Source organism: Felis catus, chromosome A3 (genome assembly GCF_018350175.1).
Source record: "Felis catus isolate Fca126 chromosome A3, F.catus_Fca126_mat1.0, whole genome shotgun sequence".
Taxonomy (NCBI): Eukaryota; Metazoa; Chordata; class Mammalia; order Carnivora; family Felidae; genus Felis; species Felis catus.
In genome coordinates, this window is record NC_058370.1 from 66,885,498 (window position 1) to 66,908,206 (window position 22,709).

At 40.2% G+C, this 22,709-nt stretch overlaps 1 protein-coding gene across 1 annotated transcript in view; it reads left to right on the top strand.

Moving 5' to 3' along the window:
* Positions 1 to 4,697: 4,697 nt before the first annotated feature.
* Positions 4,698 to 22,709, top strand: part of MSH2 (mutS homolog 2) — an 81,551-nt gene continuing 63,539 nt past the window's right edge. The window contains exons 1-4 of the mRNA XM_045054181.1: positions 4,698 to 4,983; positions 15,883 to 16,037; positions 19,612 to 19,890; positions 20,836 to 20,982. Coding sequence (XP_044910116.1) covers positions 4,773 to 4,983; positions 15,883 to 16,037; positions 19,612 to 19,890; positions 20,836 to 20,982 — 792 coding nt within the window. The 5' untranslated portion in view covers positions 4,698 to 4,772. The remainder of the gene's footprint in view (positions 4,984 to 15,882; positions 16,038 to 19,611; positions 19,891 to 20,835; positions 20,983 to 22,709) is intronic.

The following is a 22,709-nucleotide window of genomic DNA, read 5'->3' on the forward strand; positions in this document are numbered from 1 at the left end:
CTTATTCTGACTGTAAAAAGAAAATAGTCATTATTGTGAATTTGGAAAATATGTGAGAAAATTAAAAAAACATGTTGGGGTCATGATTTTTTGCACCCTATCAGTCATGTCATGTCTTCCAGTTATATTTGTGTGAAAGTTCTCTTGCTAGTTATTTTTAGAAATGCATAGTTTCCTATGTAGGACTGGAAAACATGAAATTTCTGTAAGATGCCACTATTTGACATAACTTTAGAAATTTATCATAAATATTGTTGGGGAGAAGGAAATTACTTCCTTTATTCTCAGAAGTTCTTCTGGTCGGATTAATAATTGACACAGATTAACAGAAGAAAAAAACAAAATTACATGGGCACAGAGGTTCAATAAAAAAACTGAGACCAGGGGCGCCTGGGTGGCGCAGTCGGTTAAGCGTCCGACTTCAGCCAGGTCATGATCTCGCGGTCCGTGAGTTCGAGCCCCGCGTAGGGCTCTGGGCTGATGGCTCAGAGCCTGGAGCCTATTTCCGATTCTGTGTCTCCCTCTCTCTCTGCCCCTCCCCCGTTCATGCTCTGTCTCTCTCTGTCCCAAAAATAAATAAACGTTGAAAAAAAATTAAAAAAAAAAAAACTGAGACCAAAGGAAATGACAAATGTATGCAGTGTTTATACATTTTAGACAAAGAAACATAAATCTGTGAGGAATTGACAGGACAAAGAAAACATGTTTGGGAGTTTCAATTAGTAAAGGAATTCTAACCAGAATTTGGGCTGGGGTAGTAAATTAGTAAAAACGACAAGATTTGTTTATATAGGCTTCTTCAGCCCTGAATTCCCACCTCTGGTGATACGGATGCTACTCTCAGTCTCCAGGTGATGTGGGGGGCACCTTTCACATGGGAGACTTATTTCCTGCATTCAGGGAGATAAAGGGTCAAGAGGCCCTTCTTGCATTGCTGCTTTTTCAGTAATTTCAATTTAAAGCAATCAACATTCCACTGTGGCATATCTTGGGGCAGACTGCACTGAGCTCCAACAACATTGAATCCATGCACATGACTTAAAAAAAAAAAGATGCTCTTGGGGCGCCTGGGTGGTTCAGTTGGTTAAGCGTCCAACTTTAACTTTGGCTCAGGTCATGATTTCAGGGTTCATGAGTTTGAGCCCCACGTCGGGCTCTGTGCTGACAGCTCAGAGCCTGGAGCCTGCTTGAGATTCTGTGTCTCCTCTCCCTGCCCCTCCCATTTGCAGCCTCTCAAAAGTAAATAATAAACATTAAAAACAAGATTAAAAAAATAAATAAAAAGATGCTTTTAAGACAAACTCTTAGACAAATTCATTACAAGTGCATGTCAAAGTTTTATTTCAAGCTTGTGTTTAAACAGGTTAATTTAAAGAACCCACTTCTTGGGGCACCTGGCTGGCTCAGTGGGAAGAACATGCAACTCTTGATCTCGGGGTTGTGAGTCTGAGCTCGATCCTCTTCTCAAAGACATTTTGTAGGGGAATGTCTGGGTGGCTCAGTCGGTTAAACATTTAACTTTGGCTTAGGTCATGGTCTCTCAGTCAGTGGGTTCAAGCCCCACATCTGGCTCTCTTCTGTCAGCACAGGACCTGCTTCGGATCCTCTGTCCCCCTCTATCTCTGCCCCTCCCCTGGTGTATGCTCTCTCTCTCTCTCTCTCTCAAAAATAAAGTTTAAAAAAAAAAAAGACATTTTGTAGGAAAAAAGCATGTTAGGATCATTGTTATTAGCCTGGATACAAAGCAAAGGATCATTAGGTATCTTCTATGTTTTGTTAAAAGTCACTGTCCTCTGCCGAGGCTGATAGTCCTCTGGAGGAATTTTCTGGACTTTATGCCCATTATAGTCTCTCAGAAATGGTTTTAATGGGTGCCTGGGTGGCTCAGTCAGTTGAATGTCCAACTTCAGCTCAGGTCATGAGTTTACAGTTCATGAGTTAAAGCCCCACATAGGACTCTGTGCTGACAGTGCAGACACTGCTTGGGATTCTCTCTGTCTCCCTCTCTCTCTCTACTCTACCTGAACTTTCTTTCTCTCAAAATAAATAAATACACTTAAAAAAGAAACAAAGAAATGGTAATAATGTCTCAAAAAGAATGGCTAAAGACATCAGACTACAAAACTCAGGTTTCAAACACATTATCTTTTTCAGAACTGCTGGTAAAACTTCCCCTGCCCAGGAGCAACCACCATGGTTATGGTGTTTAGAAGGCTCACGCTTTGGAGATCCATCTTGATTAGCATGGTGCTTCACCCCTGATATTCTGGGTGCTTCACCCAAATATTCTGAAATAGGGCTTTAGCTCACAATCTAGAGTGGATTTTTTCAATTTTTATTTTTTTCAATTTTATTTTTTAAAATTTATATCCAAATTAGTTAGCATGTAGTGCAACAATGATTTCAGGAGTAGATTCCTTAATGCCCCTTACCCATTTAGCCCATCCCCCCTCCCACACCCCCTTCCAGTAACCCTCTGTTTGTTCTCCATATTTATGAGTCTCTTCTGTTTTATCCCCCTCCCTGTTTTTATATTATTTTTGTTTCCCTTCCCTTATGGTCATCTGTTTTGTCTCTTAAAGTCCTCATATGAATGAAGTCATATGACATTTGTCTTTCTCTAATTTCACTTAGCATAATACCCTCCAGTTCCATCCACGTAGTTGCAAATGGCAAGATTTCATTCTTTTTGATTGCCGAGTAATACTCCGTTGTATCTATATACCACATCTTCTTTATCCATTCATCCATCGATGGACATTCGGGCTCTTTCCATACTTTGGCTATTGTTGACAGTGCATACCCAATAGGTGCCAGGCCTATGGCACACAGACGGTTAAGCATACAGAATTTGGAACAAGACAGAACTGTATTACTTACTACCAGCTCTGTAATCTTGGGCCAGATACTTCATATCTCCAAGTTTCCATTGCTTCATTGTAAAATAAGAATAACAATAGTACCTAATACCTTGTGTTTCAAAGATTAAAAGAGTTAACACATGTAAAAATAAGGAAAACACCTGTCAGTGAATGGTGATGAACATTAGTTGTTATCATTAACTATAAAAACTCATTGGTGTCGTTTCCAGGTGTTTAGTAAAAGAAGTGAACAGGTATTATAAAACAATGCAGAAAATATTGTTATAATATGAATAAGGTGGTAGGTACTCCAGAAGATAACGCAACTGACGACACCTGCAGAAACTGGGCAGGTTGGACTGAGGAGACATTTGGGATCGAAGACAAATTGATGACTGGGAGTTTGCTACACGGACAGGAAAGGGCCATTCTGGAGCAGAGAGACAAGTTTGTCTTGAAGCCACAACCCTTGAAAGGTAAAGGAAATTTAATTATTAAGTAAGCTCTGTGCCCAACGTGGGGCTTGAACTCAGGACCCTGAGGTCAAGAGTCTCGGGTTCTACGGACTGTGCCAGCCAGGCGCCCTGGAAGAGGAATTTACTGGCCCAGATAACAGACATGGGGTGAGAGGCGAGAGCACTGCAGGCTGAGGGAGATGTTAAGTCTGTGGGAAAATTAGTCAGCAGAGGATCCAAACTTTTTCTGTTTTCCAAGATATTTGAATTTTAACTGTAGGCCACTGGTTTCAAAACTGATTGTTGGGAATACCCAAGGATGTTTTTAAAAGGATCCCAAAACCCCACCTTCATAAATTCCAAGCTTTTGTATGTGGGTGTGGCCCAGCTATATCTTTGAAAAGCCCCTGGAGTAATTCTGCAGTTGAATCAGGGTTGGAGCTGCTTCCTTGGGTAAAGAGTGAGCCAAACAGGAGAGCAGGATACCTTTCCTAAGGCAGGTGACTGTGCAGGATGCGTTCTGACCTCCTTCAGATCTTTGCTCAACATTAAAAAAAATTTCACCCTATCTTTATTTTCCACCTATACAGTTATCTTCTAATAATTTTACTTAATATATCATCTGAATTCATTCATGAGAATACAAACTGAACAAAGGCAGTGGTTTTTCTCTTTCCATTTCTAGTGATCCTCAGATTCTAGAAGAGGCTGGCACATAGAAGGCCACATAAATATGTTTTTAAATGAATGAATCAGTCAAGGAGAAACGAGAAAGAATATGGCTAATATAGAACAATAAGGAGGTTGTGGAAGAAACCTGTAATCTTGATGTTGGCAGTTTGCTTAAAAAGGAAAAGGGAGACAGGGAAAGGGGGTGATTTTATTTTTTAATTTCAGTATAACTCCAGTGTTACGTTAGTTACAAGTGTACAATATAATGATTCAACGATTCTAAGCATTACTCCCTGCTTAGAGAGGGGTGCAGTTAAAAAAATATATATTAGGACGGGAAGAAAGGCTAGTTTTTCCTTGTTTTCAAGTTTCTTTCTGATCTCACTCATACTTCCGGGTTCATAATAAACTCAAGAGAGCCAAAACTTCCCACCCGGCCGCCTTCCCTAGTTATCTATCCACCTGGATTCCTTTCGGATGCAGCAGAAAAAGTCTCGAGGACCTAAAATCTTTTAACGATGGCTGTCTGCCAGGGTCGGCGCGCGACCTAGGCTCAAGCATGCGCAGTAGACAGTTACCAGCGTGCGCGGGAAGCTGGGCCGCGTCCGTTTGTGATTGGCTGCCGCGGCGGACTCCCACCCACCGAAATGCAACGCTCGGTGCTGATTGGGTGACTCCGCAGAGGCCGGACGTCGCACGGGAGGGAGGGAAGGGAGGCGGGAAACAGCTTAGCGGGTGCGGGGTCGCGCAGTTTTTTTCTGGCAGGCGGTGGAGAGGTTCCGAAATGGCGGTGCTGCCGAAGGAGACGCTGCAGCTGGAGAGCGCGGCCGAGATCGGCTTCGTGCGCTTCTTCCAGACCATGCCGGAGAAGCCGACCACCACGGTGCGCCTCTTCGACCGGGGCGACTTCTACACGGCACACCACGAGGACGCGCTGCTGGCCGCCCGAGAAGTGTTCAAGACCCAGGGGGTGGTCAAGTACATAGGGCCGCCAGGTGAGGGCGGGGACGGCGCGGGCTCGGGGGACCCCGCGGAGGGGGCTCCTCTCAGGCAATGGGCGGCGTGCGACTCTTGGGCGAGGAGGCACGGGAGCGGAGACGTCGGTGCCTCCCGGGGATGGCGCTTTCTGCGGCCGCTGCCTGGCCAAGTGGGGCGCCACCCGCCCCTGCCCTGCCTCGGTCCTGAGTCTGTCCCTCTGCAGCGGCCCTAGACCTGAACTAACAACGGACACAGGGAGAACGGACACGGAGAGAGCGTCCCGCCTGCCAGGCGTTGGGCGAGGCGTTTTAATACATTGTTCTTTCTTGATCCCCTGCAGTCGCGTGGGTGTCTGCCCGCCGCCCCGCCTTGGCCCTGTGGATCTTCTCGCAACTCCCGACCAGGAGTGAGATTTAAAATAGAAGGTGGTCTGGGAAACCGTTTTATGTCACCAGTGTGATTTTTGCCCACACGCAGTGCAGGGATCTGGAATGGGTTACTGTTGATGGGCAGTAACTGTTGCCAAGTGGTCAGAACCTCGCTTCGAGCCAGATTGCCTGGATTCAAGTCGCGATCCTCCACTTAATAGCTGTGTGACCTTGGGCTAGTTACGTATGTCTGTGCCTCAATTCGTCACTCCATGTCCTCTGTAATCCCAGCCCCATCTCTCCAGCATCATCTCTCCCTCTAAGGCTACATACGTACAAACTTCTCACCCTATGTGAGCTATATGTTCTAGATGTTGTGTGTTGATCTTTGCTGCCTGGCTCCATTCTGATGGAAAGAGCATTCTGGCAGGAGTGAGGAGTCGTAGCTTCTAGTGCTACTTTTGTCACATGCAGATGGGATGTTATTGACAAAAAGGATGTTTTATTCCTTAGACAAAAATTTGTTGAGTGTGCTGCTGTATCACGCAGGGTTATGGACACTGGGAAAGACGGTATCCCTGCCTTCACAGAGATCTTTCTGGTGGAGAGCAAGGCAGAAATAACAATTCACTGAGAAAAATTGTGGAGGTGTGCTCCGTAGCAAGTTGAAGAGACAAAGAGGCAGGAATGCCAAAGATTGGAGACCTCAGAAGCACTGCATGAGAAGCTGAATTTCACTTGAGTCTTGAAGGACCGGGTGTTTGCAGCGGAGAGGATCTGAAAAGAGGCAGATTGCTGTTGCTAGAGCAGAAAACCCTGAGGAGGGTGGCTCAGGTGGATGGGATCAGATGATGAAAGGCTCTTTATGTTGTACTGAGTTGTTGGAATTTTATGCTGTAGGTCCCTGAGAAGTTGGATGACTTAAGTAAAAGGTGAAGTGATATGTTGGATCATTTGGCTGTAGGGTAGGGGTTGTTAGAAGGGGCAAGAGTAGAGGTGTTGGGATCAATGAAGACCAGCCAGAGATCATTATGGATGGCTTCATAGTTAACGGTGGTCTAAGTTGCTTTCCAGTTTTAAAGTTTTTCCAGGCTAGTGCACTTAACTCTCTTATTTTTGTATTATGCAGTGGAGAATAGTTTAAGCATTTAAAATGATGTAAAAAATTCTAAACATACTTGTATGTTTGTGTACATTGAATCACTGATTTTTCTATGCACCTGTTAATGATTCTAATAGTTTTTCTATTTTAGATTATGGAAGGAATAATGGATATTAAGCATTATACCCATTTATTGGGAAGGAAGTTTAGTATAAATATCCAGGAATCTTTTATACTGGAGTGTAGGCTTTTAAAAAACAAAAATTTTCCTTTTATTGCTCTTGAAGGTTGAAATGTGTTTACTGGGCACATTTCTAAGGATAGAGTAACCTAGACTGTCACCTCCTCTTAGTCATGCTGAGAATGGCATTAAGGGTGAATTTAACTTGGGGCCCCTGGGTGGCTCAGTTTGGTTAAGCGTCTGACTCTTGGTTTCTGCTCAGGTCATGATCCCATGCCATGGGTTTTTGGGATTGAGCCCCGCATCTGGTTCTGCACTGACAGCATGGAGCCTGCTTGGGATTCTCTCCCTCCTTCTCTCTGACCTCTCCTGATTGTGTGCGTGTGCATGGTCTCTCTCTAAATAAATAAACAAACTTTAAAAACAGGTGAATTTAACTTTTCAGAGATTAGCAAGTAAATGGGTTATTCCTAAGGATCTAGTTCTTATGTTAGACATTTATGCCAAATACACATTTTAGGTAAATGATTGTTCTAATATATGTTTGTGTAGGATAATAGTTACAAAAAGATCAATCATTTGTTACTAGAAATCGGCTGAAATAATTGGAAGAGGGAGGGACTCAAAAGCAAAAATGTACTGTAGATCTTCAAAGCTGATGTCTTGCAGTTTTCACTATGCAGGATGCCGTGTAACTGAAGATCTTTTTAAATAATGTTTTATTTATTATTAAAAAATTTTTTTTGAAGTTTTGAAGTTTTATTTATTTTGAGACCCAGAGAGCCAGTGGGGGAGAGGCAGAGAGAATCCCAAACAGACTCCATACTGTCAGCCCAGAGCCCATAATGGGGCTCGGACTCATGAACTGTGAGATCATGACCTGAGCCTAAACCAAGAGTCAGATGATTAACTGACTGAGCCACCCAGATGCCCCTTGATTTTTTTTAAGTTTATTCATTTATTTTGAGAGAGAGAGAGAGAGAGCATGTATGTAAGCAAGGGAGGGGCAGAAAGAGGAGAGAGAATACCAAGCAGGCACTGCACTGCCAGCACAGAGCCTGATGTGGGGCTCGAACTCATGAACTGTGAGATCATGACCTGAGCCAAAATCAAGAGTCAGATGCTTAACTGACTGAGCCACGTAGGCCTCCCAATAATGTGTCATCGTTGGTGTAAGGCTGCCAATACTTGTTTCTTGGGAGGAATTTTCCTTCAATTTAATACTATGCATAATGTTAAAGGATTAAAAAAACCTTTTTCTTTGTTTCTCTGTTCCACCTGGAAACCTGATCAAGTTAAGGTTAGTTATGTTTCTAGGCATCATTGCTTATTGCAGAACTGTAAGGCATGATGAGGACCACGTGTACTTGCACTCTACAAATCTTGGACCCTGTGACCTTTTCCCATGTTATTGAGCAGTTGAACTTGTTTCTGACTAGAGAAAATAGAAATCCTTAGACGAGAAGTCCCTCAATTTCCTGCCCTTAAACCTATACTTTAGGTAAAACAGATTTGTTGAGATATTATTAATATACAATATGATTTACACACTTAAAGTAAACGGTTCAGATTGTTTTTATTTTTACAAATCCGTGGTTTTTGTAATAAACCATTACACATGGCACATTTTATTTATTTATATTTACTTTCTAAAGTAATGTATGTACCCAACATGGGACTCGAACTCAAGACCCTGAAATCAAGAGTCGTCTGCTTTACTGACTGAGCCAGCCAGGTGCTTCCATAGTAAATTTTAAAACATTTTTTGGGGGCGCCTGGGTGGCTCGGTCGGTTAAGCATCCGATTTCGGCTAAGGTCATGATCTCACGGTCCATGAGTTCGAGCCCCGCGTCGGGCTCTGTGCTGACAGCTCAGAGCCTGGAGCCTGTTTCAGATTCTGTGTCTCCCTCTCTCTCTGCCCCTCCCCTGTTCATGCTCTATCTCTCTCTGTCTCAAAAATAAAAACGTTAAAAAAAAAAATAAATAAAAATAAAAAAAAAAATAAAACATTTTTTGTCAGCCCCCAAAATAAACCTGTACCTATTAGCAGTCACTCCCCACCTCTTCCACCCTCTCCTGTTCTCCCAAACCTAGGCAACCACTAACCTGCATTCTCTCTAGATTTGCTTATTCTGCACATTTCATAAAAATGGAACCATAAAATATGTAGTCTTTCATGACTGGCTTCTTTCCCTTAGAAATATTTTCAAGATTCATCACTGCTATTAGTACTTCATTTCTTTTTATTGCCAAATAATAATCCATTGTATGGATATACTGTATCTTGTTTTTATCCATTTGCTAGTTCACAGACATTTGGGTTATTTCCTGAACCTATACTTTTTAAAAAATTTTATTCATTTTTGAGAGAGTGAGCACACATGAGTGAGTTAGGTGCAGAGAGAGGGAGACAGAGAATCCTACTGACAGTGCAGAGCCCAATGTCGGGCTCGGACCCACAAACCACAAGATCATGACCTGAACCTAAATCAAGAGTTGGATGCTTAAGCTACTGAGCCACCCAGGCATCCCTTGAACCTATACTTTTTAATGTCATCTGTACCTTCTTTCCTTCCCTGTTGTGTCAGTGAGGAGGTGGCCTTTTGCTATGGTCTGGATCCCATCCCCACTTCTCAGATGTGGCTTTCTGTTGATCCTTTCTTTCTTCTGTCTGGTTCATTCTATTAGCATTTAGACTTAGTTGCATCTTCTTAGCTACTTTTAATTTTCAACATCTAGTGATAACATTATTGTAATAAAGCCCTGTGAGATGGGTTAGTACCTAGCTCCCAATTTGTAGATTAGGAATCTGAATCCCTGAAAAAGAAAATTACTTTTGTTGTCAGATCTCAGCTTAGAAAGCGTTTCCTTTTGGAAGTCTTTTTTGATTCCCACGTTAAGATGGTCTGGTTAGCTGTGCCTCTTAGGTGTTCCCTGACCTGAGGCTTGCTTCCTACCCTAGACATGACATGTATTCTACCATATTGCCCATCTATCCCAGTAGACTGAAAGCTCCTAGAGGGCAGGAACTGTGTTTTAACCAGTGTCTTCCTCTGAACCCCAGCACCTGGCACAGTGCCCACGTGTAGCAGACACATGGTAATTGTCAGCTGAATGAGGTTGGGGGCTCCAAATTATTCCTGAAGAGAAGAATCTTGTATGAACATGAGGCTGTTCCTTCTGCTGTATCCCAGGTGGAGGCTGGGTAGCTTTCTGTCCCTTATTTCATGCAAGGAGGTCAGTTTTACCTCCCATCTGATTAGTTGTGTTTATTTTTTTACAATGTTTATTTGTTTATTTTGAGAGAGAGAAAGCAAAAGCATGAGCAGGGGAGGGGCAGAGAGAGAGAGGGAGACACAGAATCCGAAGCAGGCATCAGGCTCTGAGCTGTCAGCACAGAGCCTGACATGGGATTCAAACTCACGAACTAGGAGATCATGACCTGAGCTGAAGTCAGATGTTTAACCGAGTGAGCCACCCAGGCACCCCAAGTAGCTGTATTTTAGATGCCTGTCAGTAAATAAGACTTAAAATGCACTGCCACCCAGTATGTCACAAAAACTCCTTTGAGAGAAATAGTATCTTTGGAGGATAACCTTGGCAGTTGGGCAGCCCTTCTGTACCTTAGCAATGGAGGTAGGGGAGGCCATGGGGGGAGGGGAATTACCTCATTTGTCTCTTCACTCCACCCACTCTTAAGAAATTACCACTGTTGTGAACCTGTGTTCTGTTGAATTTGTCGGTTGAAAGAGGTTGAAAGACTTGACCGGATTCCTTCTACCCAGAGCCAAGTAGATAACATTGATGTGCAAAGTAGTTGAATGTAATAGGGAGTGGTGGGGCTTGTGGATCTGAGAGTGCTTGTTCATCTGGTGATAGCATTCAATTTCAGATGCTTTAAAAACCCTGTACTGGCCAGACAGTTCTGCTGACACATCGTACTGGGTTGATGATTTAAGAGCTGTTTCAGAATTTTGCCAGACTGATGATTTTTTTTTTTCCCTCTCTTAGAATTGTTTTTGCTGAGTTAGACTTTACATTTTGCCTTCTAAAATGTAAAGGAAGATTTGAAAAGCAGTATTTTTTAAATTCATTGTATTTATTGGAAGTTGCTGATAATCTTCACAGTGGTGTTTATAAGTGTCTTTGGGAGAAATTCCTCTGTGATTTTTGTGTCAGTGCTTTCCTTGAGCAAAATTTTTTTCCTTATTTTAATGATGTTTCATCATGAATAATATTACTCATGTGGAATTCAACTGGATAGGTTGGTAGGGTGACCAATCATTCTAGTTTTCTTGGGATTGAGAGGGCTCCTGGAACATGGGACTTTTAGTATTAAAAATGAGAGAGGGAGCACCTGGGTGGCTCAGTCAGTTGAGGGTCTGGCTCTTGATTTTGGCTCAGCTCATTGTCTTCTGGTTGGTGGGATTGAGCCCCATGGTTGGGCTCTGTTGACAGCATGGAGCCTGCTTGGGATATTCTCTCTCTCTCTCTCTCTCTCTCTCTGCCCTCCCCCCACTCATTCTCTCTCTCTCAAAATAAACAAACTTAAAAAAAAAAGAGAGGGGCGCCTGGGTGGCTCAGTCAGTTAAGTGTCCTTCAGCTTGTGTCATGATCTCACAGGTCCGTGAGTTCGAGCCCCACCTCGGGCTCTGTGCTGACAGCCTGGAGCCTGCTTCTGATTCTGTGTCTCCCTCTCTCTCTGCCCCTCCGCCACCTGCATTCTGTCTCTCTCTGTCTCTCAAAAACGAATAAATGTTAAAAAGAAAATTAAAAAAACAAAACACCAGAGAGTTTTGGGCAAAGTGGAATGAGTGCTAGGCAAAACCAGGAAATAATTTAAATGGGACCTACCATTCCACTCAGGTTCTCATCGTGAGTGAGTGTTAGTTGGGAGATGTGAGTCTGTTGCAGGCTGGAGGCCTTCGTTTTGGAGGATGCCTCTGAGAAGTGTGAGTACAGGCGTTGTTGAATGGGAGTATAGAGTAAACATAATTTTCATGCAACTTGCTTTCTAAATGCAAGCTAGAGAAACAGCAATCTATTCAAGTCTAAGAAAAATGTGACTGAGTTGAAGACTGGTGGCCTAAATAGTGTTTTGCTGTACGTTTGAACTGATTGCCTGTATTTTAAACATAGGGACATTTCATGAAAAAAAACCATATTTTGAGCTGCTTTTGAAAAGTCTGCCCAGTTGAAAACTCTGCGTGTGAATATCCCCGCAGCAAAGCAGTGGGTTTGGAGCTGAGTGGCTGCTCTCTGATGTGTTCCAGATTGCTCCTTTACTCTCATGTGCTTTCCTTGTTTTGTCACTGTTCCCACCACTCTATATGATCTCTTTTGAAGTCACTTGTCATGTCAGCTCTGTTGTTCTCTTCCTTTGGCTTCCTTTGCTCATTTGATACCTGGCCTGGTCCCTGTAAATACTTGTTTGTCAGTCCTGGATGAGATCACGAGGAATGTTCTAGGGAAGAACCTTAGGCAAGATTTGAGCCCTTTTTGAGGGTGGCAGACAGTGGGGGTTCTTATACTAATAACTTATAACTAATACTAGTACTTACAACTAATGAAGAAATGTTGGGAATATTAGCTGTGTTTAGGTGTACAAAACAGTTGAATTATGTCATTTAATCTTCATGCTTAATTGTATTTGATATTTATACTTGACATGATCTATTATTTAAAAGAAATTTTAAAAAATGTTTATTTATTTTTGATAGAGACAGAGTGTGAGCTGGGGAGGGACAGAGAGAGAGAGAGAGAGGGAGACACAGAAACCCGAAGCAGGCTTCAGGCTCTGAGCTGTCATCACAGAGCCCAACATGGGGCTTGAACCCAGGAACTGTGAGATCATGACCTGAGCAGAAGTTGGATGCTTAACTGACTGAGCCACCCATGCATCCCTATTATTTTTTAAAAATACTTCTTTTTAAGAGAGAGAGGGAGGGAGAGACAGCACAAGTTGGGGGGGGGGCAGAGGGGGGGTACAGAAGATCTGAAGTGGCTCTGCTAAGAACTGAGTGCTAGATGCAGGGGTCGAACTCATGAACCGTGAGATCATGACCTGAACCTAAATTAAGAGTTGGATGCTCAACTGACTGAGCCACCCAGGCATCCCTATTTTGAATTACTTACTTTTTAGTTTTTATTTGAGAGAGAGAGAGAGAGAGAGAGAGCAGGGGAGGGAGCAAAGGGAGAGGGAGAGAATTTTAAGCAGGCTCCATGCTCAGTGTGGAGCTTAATGCAGGGTTTGATCCCAGGCCTCTGGGATATTGACCTGAGCTGGAATCAAGAATCGGATGCTCAACTGATTAAGCCACCCAGGGGGCCCCTTAAATACTTTTAAGTGGTATTATCACTGGTATTACCTGTTATTATAAGAAAATTGAATTTTTATTCAATTTGATGGTGTGAGTGATTTTATTAATTTTGTAAGAAATTGACAATTGCAAATCAAAACTAAGGTGGGACACTTTTCTAGTAAGAGTTCTTAACCTTGGCACTATTGGTATTTTTTTGGACTGAGTAATTATTGTTGTGAGGGGCTATCCTGTGCATGTTAAAATTTTTTTAAAAATATTTTTATTTTTGAGAGAGAGACCGAGTGTGAACAGGGGAGGGGCAGAGAGAGAGAGAGGGAGACACAGAACCCGAAGCAGGCTCCAGGCTCTTATCTGTCAGTGCAGAGATCATGGGAGATCATGACCTGAGCTGAGGTTGGATGCCTAACCAACTGAGCCACCCAGGTGCCCCTGTATCCTGTGCAAGTTTAACAGCACCCCTGCCTTACCCATGCGATTCCATTAATACTCTGCTATCCTCCCTCCCTCAGTTGACAACCCAAATGTCCCCAGGCTTTGGCAAATGTCTGCTAGAGAAGCAAGATTATTCCTAGCTCAGAACCAGTAATCTGAGATGAAGACCAGAAAGTTTGAAAACTCTGTGCTGCTTGGATAGGGGAAATAAAGGCACTCATACTTTATGGATGATAGTGTTAATTTACACAGCCAACCAAAGGGAATAGTCTGGCAATATTTATCAAAATCACTGTATTCTTTGATAAAATCCAGTTTTGGGGCTTTACCTTACAGATGTACTCAGATTGGAGAGTGAAGCATGTACAAGATTATTCATACAGCATTGTAATGGAGACTGGAAACAACCTATATGTTCATCAGTAAGAGACTAAATTATAGTACATCCTCAGAGTCAATGGAATGTTTGTAGCTATAAACAGAAAGAAGCGGATTATGTAGTGATGGAACAATCTCCAAAATATATTAGGTTAAAAAAAAAGGCCAAGATACAGAGCACTGTTTGTAGTTTGCAACCATTGATGTAAGAGAGGAACAAAGTAATGTTTGTGTGTGCATGGCCTGTGTTTGGAAATATATAAAAAAAAATTTAATGTTTATTTTTGAGAGAGACAGTGTGAACGGGGAGGCACAGAGAGAGGGAGACACAGAATCTGAAGCAGGCTCTAGGCTCTGAGCTGTCAGCACAGAGCCCGATGCGGGGCTCAAACCCACAAACCATGAGATCATGACCTGAGCTGAAACTGGACTCTTTTTTTTTTTTTTTTTAAATTTTGAGACTCTCTTCATATTTTTTTTTTTTACGTTTATTTATTTTTGAGAGAAGGAGAGAGACAGAGCATGAGTGGGGGAGGGACAGAGAAAGAGGGAGACACAGAATCGGAAGCAGGCTCCAGGCTCTGAGCGCTCAGCTCAGAGCCCGACGCAGGGCTTGAACTCACAGACAGTGAGATCGTGACCTGAGCCGAAGTCGGATGCTTAACCGACAGAGCCACCCAGGCGCCCCTGAAACTGGACTCTTAACCCACTGAGTCACCCAGGCACACTGGAAATATATTTTATAAACTGATGGTACTTGGCTGAAATCTATGTGTAGGGGATCAGTGTGAAAGGGAAGTCTCCTTTTTGCTGTACTTTTTTTTCCTTTTTTTTCCTTTTTTTAAAATTTAAACCAAGTTAGTTAAAATAGTGTAATAATGATTTCAGGAATAGAATTTAGTAATTCATCACTTATGTCTAACACTCAGTGCTCATCCCAGGTGCCCTCCTTAATGCCCATTTAGCCCATCCCCTCACCCAACACCCCTCAAGCAACCCTCAGTTCTCTGTATTTAAGAGTCTGTTATGGTTTGTCTCCCTCTCTTTTATATTATTTTTGCCTCCCTTTTCTTATGTTCATCCGTTTTGTATCTTAAATTCCACACATTAGTGAAATCATATGATTTTTGTCTTTCTCTGACTGGCTTATTTCACTTAGCAAAACTCTACTTCCATCCACATTGTTGCCAATGTCAAGATTTCCTACTTTTTGATTGCCGAGTAATATTCCATTGTGTACGTATACCACGTTATCTTTGTCCATTCATCAGTTGATGGACATTTGGGCCCTTTTCCATACTTAGGCTGTTGTCGATAGTGCTGCTATAAACATTGGGGGTGTGTGTGCCCCTTTGCATTAGCATTCCTGTATCCTTTGGGTAAATACCTAGTAGTGCAGTTGTTGGGTCAAAGAGTAGTTCTATTCTTAATTTTTTGAGGAACCACCATACTGTTTTCCAGAATGACTGCACCAGTTTGCTGTACTTTTTCGAACCTTTGAGTTTTGATCTGTGTTACCTAGAACATTTTGCAATGAATAATGACTAATTTGTTTTTATGGACCTTTTCGGAAAAGTTTAATTTCATACAAATACGATATAGTTATAAGACTCTTTTTTTTTTAATGTTTATTTATTTTGAGAGAAAGAGAGCTAGTGGGGGAGGGACACAGAAGGAGAATCCCAAGCACGCTCTGTACTATCAGCACACAGAGCACAACGCGGGGCTCAAACCCACAAACCACGAGACCACGATCTGAGCCCAAACCAAGAATTGGCTGCTCAACCAGCTGAGCCACCCAGGCGCCCCATGTAATTATAGAACTCTATTCAGACCTCTGAGAAACTAATTATAAGAAAGGACAAGTAAGTTTATCTATATATGTATTTACTTATTCTTTTATCTTTCTTAATTTTTTATTTTGATGTGTAGGTTCCATGAAAGCAGAAGAGCCATATCTGTTCATTTTATACCCTTCAACTACCAAAGTCCTTCAGATATGTAATAAGGGCTTGATAAACAGTTTATTGAAGAAATGAATTACTGAGAGAAGAATGTGGCTTGGGGGAACCATTGTGTTGCTACTTTAAATCCTTAAATCTGTAACATGTATTTTTAATATTTTTCTTTAGGAACAAAGACTCTGGAGAGTGTTGTGCTTAGTAAAATGAATTTTGAGTCTTTTGTAAAAGATCTTCTTCTAGTTCGTCAGTATAGAGTTGAAGTTTATAAGAATAGAGCTGGAAATAAGGCCTCGAAGGAGAATGATTGGTATTTGGCATTTAAGGTAATTATCTTCCTTTTTAATTTGGTTATTTTTAAGAGTAGAAAAAATAAAGATGTGAGGGAATTCTGTGTGCTTTAATATTTTAACCAGGTTGTGATAATAAAATATTTGAGAAACTAATATTCTTTAGCATATGGTTTTTAAAATCACAGTTTAATAGCAACTTTGAAATTCACTAAATCGTTATTATGAGTATGAATACTCTGAGCTTTGTCAGTATTCCTGAAACCTAAATAATAATATAGATTTTACATAAAGTTGAGTGCCAGTATTAGATTTGATTTTACTGTTTTTAAAGTAATAACGTCCAGATTTACTGTATCCCATATATCTCCTACACATCTGTAACATGTTTGTATCTTTGTATGTGCCTTTCTCTTCCATTAAGTTTATAATTTTTGTAAGTCAGGGACTTTGTTTAATGATGATCATTTCTTGGTGTCCCTGGAAAGGCTTTTTTTTTTTTTTTTTTTTTTTTTCCTGGAAAGGACTATTGACATGCATGCTTCTGTGCCTTCATGGAGATAGCACTATTTTATTTTATATAATGACTGTCTTCATTGCCATTCTGTAAGGTCCTGTTTTTGGTTGTTCAACTGCAGGTTCTGTAACCTGCAGAGTAGGTTCTCAATAAATACTGCAACAAATGAATGGTTAAAATGTTGGGGAGTTACAATTTATTCTTGAAAGGGAATAAATGTGTGGTAAGGGAGACAGTGCTTTGGGCTTATAGTCAGCATATTTCATTTCTTTTCTCCTCTGCCCTTCTGGGTGTCCTTGGTGTATTTCCCAACCATCTCCTGCATCTGTTTCTCCATAAACAGTAAAATTAGAAGGTTTTTAATGATGTTTTCCAACGTGAAAGTCCTGTGAGTGTTTTCTTGTGAGGTTTAATAGAATATCTAAACATCTGATCTTGGTACTACCTCAAATATAACATTCAGTCTATGTTCCATACTGTGTCCTCCTTCCCCCACCTGCCTTTGTAAGTATGTCTGTATTTACTGAAGATTATATCTGGGAGAATTTAGCATTCTACATTATGGAGTTTTCTGGGAATTTTCATTTGTGTTTTACTGAGAAAAGTAGGGCTTTTACTAAGAGTTTTAGTCTGTGTCTTGAAAGATTTTAGTAGAAAATTGAGGTACCACAAAGTGATGTTTTTTCATTTTTCACAGAACTCAATTAGTAATAACACCAAAATGTAGAATCCTAAATTTAAGAGGTTACCATGATTATCATCCCATCATACCTCACTCCTCTGTGTCCTGTCAGAATCCTTCAAGATGAATTCACTTTAACTCCTACCTTTTAAGTCAGGGGGAGATTTTTTCAAATATATGTCTATCAGGTTAAAAAGGTGGTATCTTAATCCTGACATTTTAAGAAGTTCAGATCTAAAGCTGCAAAAACTGATTTATCATGACATTTTTTAGCTTTAAAGAAAATTTTTTTAAATGTTTTTATTTATTTTTGAGACAGAGAGTGACAGAGCATGAGCAGGGGAGGGGCAGAGAGAGGGAGACACAGAATCTGAAGCAGGCTCCAGGCTCTGAGCTGTCAGCACAGAGCTCGACGCAGGGCTCGAACCTACGAATTGTGAGATCATGACCTGAGCTGAGGTCGGACACCTAACCGACTGAACCACTCAGTTGCCCCAGACATTTTTTAGCTTTTTGATTCTATTGTAAATATTAGTGATATTTAAAGCAGTTGGTCTCTTATGATTGATTTCTTTCCCATGTTCTCAATGGTATGTACAGAGTGGGAAAGGATCTTGGATACAATCTAGTTCACAGATTAACAGTCTTATGTTGAAGGACCCTTAAGAACCCAATTTTATTAGCTACTATTCCCTTTTGAAAGTTTAAAGGTGTGCTTTGTAACCTGTATGTGCAAATCTGAAAAGTGTATGTAAAAATATGATGTTTACATTTGCAATTGAATCAGTGCTTTTAAAATTTGAATGCAAGATAACACTGTTTTTCCATTTCATTTTTAAAAAAATTAAACATTTTATTTTAAAGTAATCTCTACACCCAATGTGGGGCTCAAACCACAACCCCAAGATCAAGAATCACATGCTCTACTCACTGAGCTAGCCAGGCACCCAGCCCTCCATTTCATTTTTTTTAATTGATTTTTTTTTATTTTAGAGAGTGAGGGAGAGAGAGTGCTAGCAGGGGAGGGGGCAGAGATAGAGAGAGAAAGAATCCCAAGCAGTCTCCACACTCAGCATGGCTCCCGATATGGGGCTTGATCTTGACCTTGTGATCATGACCTAAGCCAAAATCAAGAGCCAAATGTTCAACCGACTGAGCCACCCAGGCATCCCCTTCCTTTTCATTTTTGATCCAGATTTTAATCAACAATCCATAGTTACAGGATATTTAGAGTCATTTTATGGAAAAATCAATGATTATCATGATTATGATGCTAAAGTCCTTCAAGAACTGTTGGGGCATCTGAGTGGCTCAGTTGGTTAAGTGTCCGGCTTCGGCTCAGGTCCTGATCTCATGGTTCGTGACTTTGAGCCCCACATCAGGCTCTGTGCTGACAGCTCAGAGCATGGAGCCTGCTTCAGATCCTGTGTCTCCCTTTCTCTCTGCCCCTCTTCTGCTCGTGCTCTCTGTCTCTCAAAAATGAATAAATGTTTAAAAAAAAAAAAAACTATTGAACTATTGAAGGCTATTGGTTGCTTAAGTTTGGTTGTCACCGTGGTCATTGGACTCTTGGTGGCTCTCCTGTTTAATACCATGGGTGGTCAGTTGTCTCAGAAAATGCCTCATGTTAACGGCTTCCTATCAGCTTCTGATCAGGTTGAAATATGTAGTGTCACCCACTGACTTGACACAAAAGTGAAGAAACTTGACCCTTTAGTTGACTTGTGCAGTCTTACAGAGAGAATTCTAATCTTTTTGAAATATTGAAAATAGGCCAAGGATCCTTTATTTTGAAATGACTGATGTAGAACAGTCTCTACATTTTACAGATAAATATATTGATAGAGAATTAACTTTCCAAGGTCAGTATTTGTAGCTAATAATACTGCTCTCCTATGTGGTATAGCTAGTCAGAGAAAATACAATGTGCAACCAATAGGTAGGCATTTTGGCAGGATGTAGAAATTTAAGCTTACAATTGACAGGATTATCAATTTGGATATCTTAATTATTGTGTGTGTATAAATCCAGCTGCCAAATTTCAAGTAGGCTTCATACCTGGTGCAGAGCCCAATGTGGGGCTTGAACTCAAAACCCTGAGCTTAAGACCTGAGCAGAGATTAAGAGTTGGATGCCTAACTGACTGAATGACTTAGGCGCCCCTCCAGCTGTCAGATTTCAAACTGAAAATCTTTTTTGCCCAAGTGTCCTGAAAATAATTGGAAAACTAGGGAGGATACTTTATAGAAAATAAGGTAATAGTAATTGGAATATATTGTTATAAGCAATTTTTTTTCCAACAGTAATTGGAATATATTGTTAGGAACAATTTTTTTGGGTAACTCTTGTTTGCTATGAAATTTTTTAAGTGCATTCAACAATTCTTCAAATTTTTGTTTATTTTTGTTAAGGCTTCTCCAGGTAATCTTTCTCAGTTTGAAGACATTCTCTTTGGTAACAACGATATGTCAGCTTCCATTGGTGTTGTGGGTGTTAAAATATCTACAGTTGATGGCCAAAGACAGGTCGGTGTTGGGTATGTTGACTCCATACAGAGGAAGCTAGGACTTTGTGAGTTCCCTGATAACGATCAGTTCTCCAATCTGGAGGCTCTCCTAATTCAGATTGGACCAAAGGAATGTGTTTTACCAGGAGGAGAGACTGCTGGAGACATGGGAAAGCTGAGGCAGGTAAGGGAATCAAGTCTAGTGATGGAGAACCTAAGCCTAGGAAAGGTTCTAATTAACATGCTATTTTATTTAAGAAAAAAAATAATTTAAAAGTCAAATATTTTTGTATTTAATTACAGTAATGTTTTATATTGAGGATTATCTTGATGTTTATCTTTCACAGAAACTTTGTATATTTAAGAGGATTGTAGAACAAGTTGTTTCTTGTTTTACTTCAGATCCTCCCTCCCTCCCTCCCTCCTTCCCTCCCTCCCTGAAAGAGTAACAGAATGCCATCTTGAAGGGATCACAGCTGATGAAAGGAATGCTTTCACAGTTGTGAGGGGAGGTGATTGAGGTCCACTTAAAAAAAACCAATTTATTACTGTATTTAGCATGGATTTATCAAATAAATAAGATGCAGATCTTCAGTTTAAGATAGTTTAAGTGGGACCTTTAGCCTCTTATTTCATTGAGTCTTTTTAGAAAATTCTGATTATACTGTTTGATTATACTGTTTGTGTAAGTATATGATTTATTTAGGTATTTAAGGGATATTGTATCCTTGAAGGATTCTTTTCTTTTTGTGGGCTTCAGACACCATAAGAACTGCTTGGGAAATAGAAAATATATAATGGGCATTGTTAGCATAGATAGTATCTAAACAACTTTCCACAAGTATTATTCTGTTAAGAGGTTTTTACTATTGGGACTATTTTTGGGGTGGGGGTGCTATTTTTAAAAACCTTTATATGAACATACTTTTAAATTACATGACAACTTAGTTTATAGATTTTAAAAATATGTGTTAGTATGTATGTCTTCCCAGTGTCTTGCACATCATATAGAAACTTAATGTGGGTCAATAATTTAAGTTGTTCTTACTATACTTGTCAGTGATATGATTTTTTCTCATTTCTTTTTTTATTTTCCTCAAAGTAATTTAAATTATTTTTTGTAAAATAGGTTATTCAGAGAGGAGGAATTCTGATCACAGAAAGAAAAAGAGGTGACTTTTTTACAAAAGATATTTATCAGGACCTCAACCGGTTGTTGAAAGGCAAAAAGGGAGAGCAGATGAATAGTGCTGTCTTGCCAGAAATGGAGAATCAGGTATGTGGATTATAATGTGAATTTACTCTTAAATTATAATCATGGCTTTTGGAAAGCTACTTCTTTCATATCTCTCCAAAGTGTTAACTGTGATTCACTGATATTAATTAAGCTTATTTTTACTGTGATTAAACTTTTGAAAAACTTGAGGAAATGACTAGAAAAACTGAAACATAACCTTAAATATAATTGCATTATATTTACATAACATATATCCTTGGACCAAGAAAGAGTTTTATTGATTTCACAGGAAAGAGCCTGATTAATGTCACTTAAGTGGATGAGATAGCATAGTGGTTGTAGGGGGGAAAAAGACCTTTCAGAGCTTTATAATGTACAAGTTGTAGAGTCTTTAATAAATTACTTCATCTTTCTTTTTTTTTTAATTTTTTAAATGTTTATTCATTTTTGAGAGACAGAGACAGAACATAAGCAGGAGTGGGGCAGAGAGAGAGGGAGACACAGAATCGGAAGCAGGCTCCAGGCTCTGAGCTGTCAGCACAGAGCCTGACACGTGGCTCAAACCCATGAACCATGAGATCATGACCTGAGCTGAAGCCTAATCAACTGAGCCACCCAGGGGCCTCAATTACTTTATCTTTCTGAGAGGCAGTTTCATTATTTGTTAAATACATAATAGGTCTTATAGGATTGTTGGGGAGATCAGGAATAAGAGTGAAAGTAAATATATATATATATATATATATATATATATATATATATATATGGCACATAATGCATAATAAATACTACATTTAAACAGTTTGGCTAAAAAATCGGCAGATTATGTATGTGTAGTGGTAGAAATGAATATGGAAACAATGTAACTTTTATGGGATTTTCAGTGGTTGATGTGTTTCTTTGTTCAAATTTTCGAGGTCGGTGTGGCTTGAGATGTATTTTTATGGTAAAATATTGGAAGCTCTTGACAGGATATTTGTGGGTCACTGATAAGTAACATGGAAAATTCTGTTGTATACTTAAAAAGACAGGACAAGCTGTTAAACTTAGAATTCCCAAAGTAGATTTCAAACTAGAATGAACTGGGACTGTTATGACTGTCATGATTTTGTGGTTATTGCTTATCATGTAATAGTTTAATTCCTATAAACTCCGTAATTCTTTTACTTTTTGTGTGTGTAACATAATCAAAAGCCAGTATGTATGAGCAGTAATACTGGTATTAGAAACTTACCTCTTGAAAATGTGAAGAAGCTTTTAGGGCTACAAAAAGTTTTTATCTGTGCTTCCTGATGACACTGCAGGAAGTGCAGTGCTGGAGTTTGTCAAGGACAGGTAGATGACTGTTTTCAGTTAGGGAAAGCAGGTACATTTCACAAGTCTAGTATCAAATATATTTTAATATGTAGGATTTGTCGTTGGGCTGTCGGTTTGATGTCCTGAACTACTTATGTTACAATAATAACAGATTATTTACATTTTTTATTATTTAAATATACATGTAGGAAAGTGCATATATCCTAAGTGTATAACTGAATTTTCATGAATTGCAGATCCCCAGATAACCAGCACCCGTGAAGCAGAATAGAGTATCAGGACCTCAGACCTTTTTTAGGCTTCCTTTCAGTCATTACCCCAAGGGTAACCATCGTTCTTACCTCTGCTAGCATAGACTAGTTTGGCCTGTTTTTGTAGTTTACATTAGTGGAATCATATGGTTTATATTCTTTTGTGCCTGGTTTCTTTTGTTCAGTATTGTTTGTAAG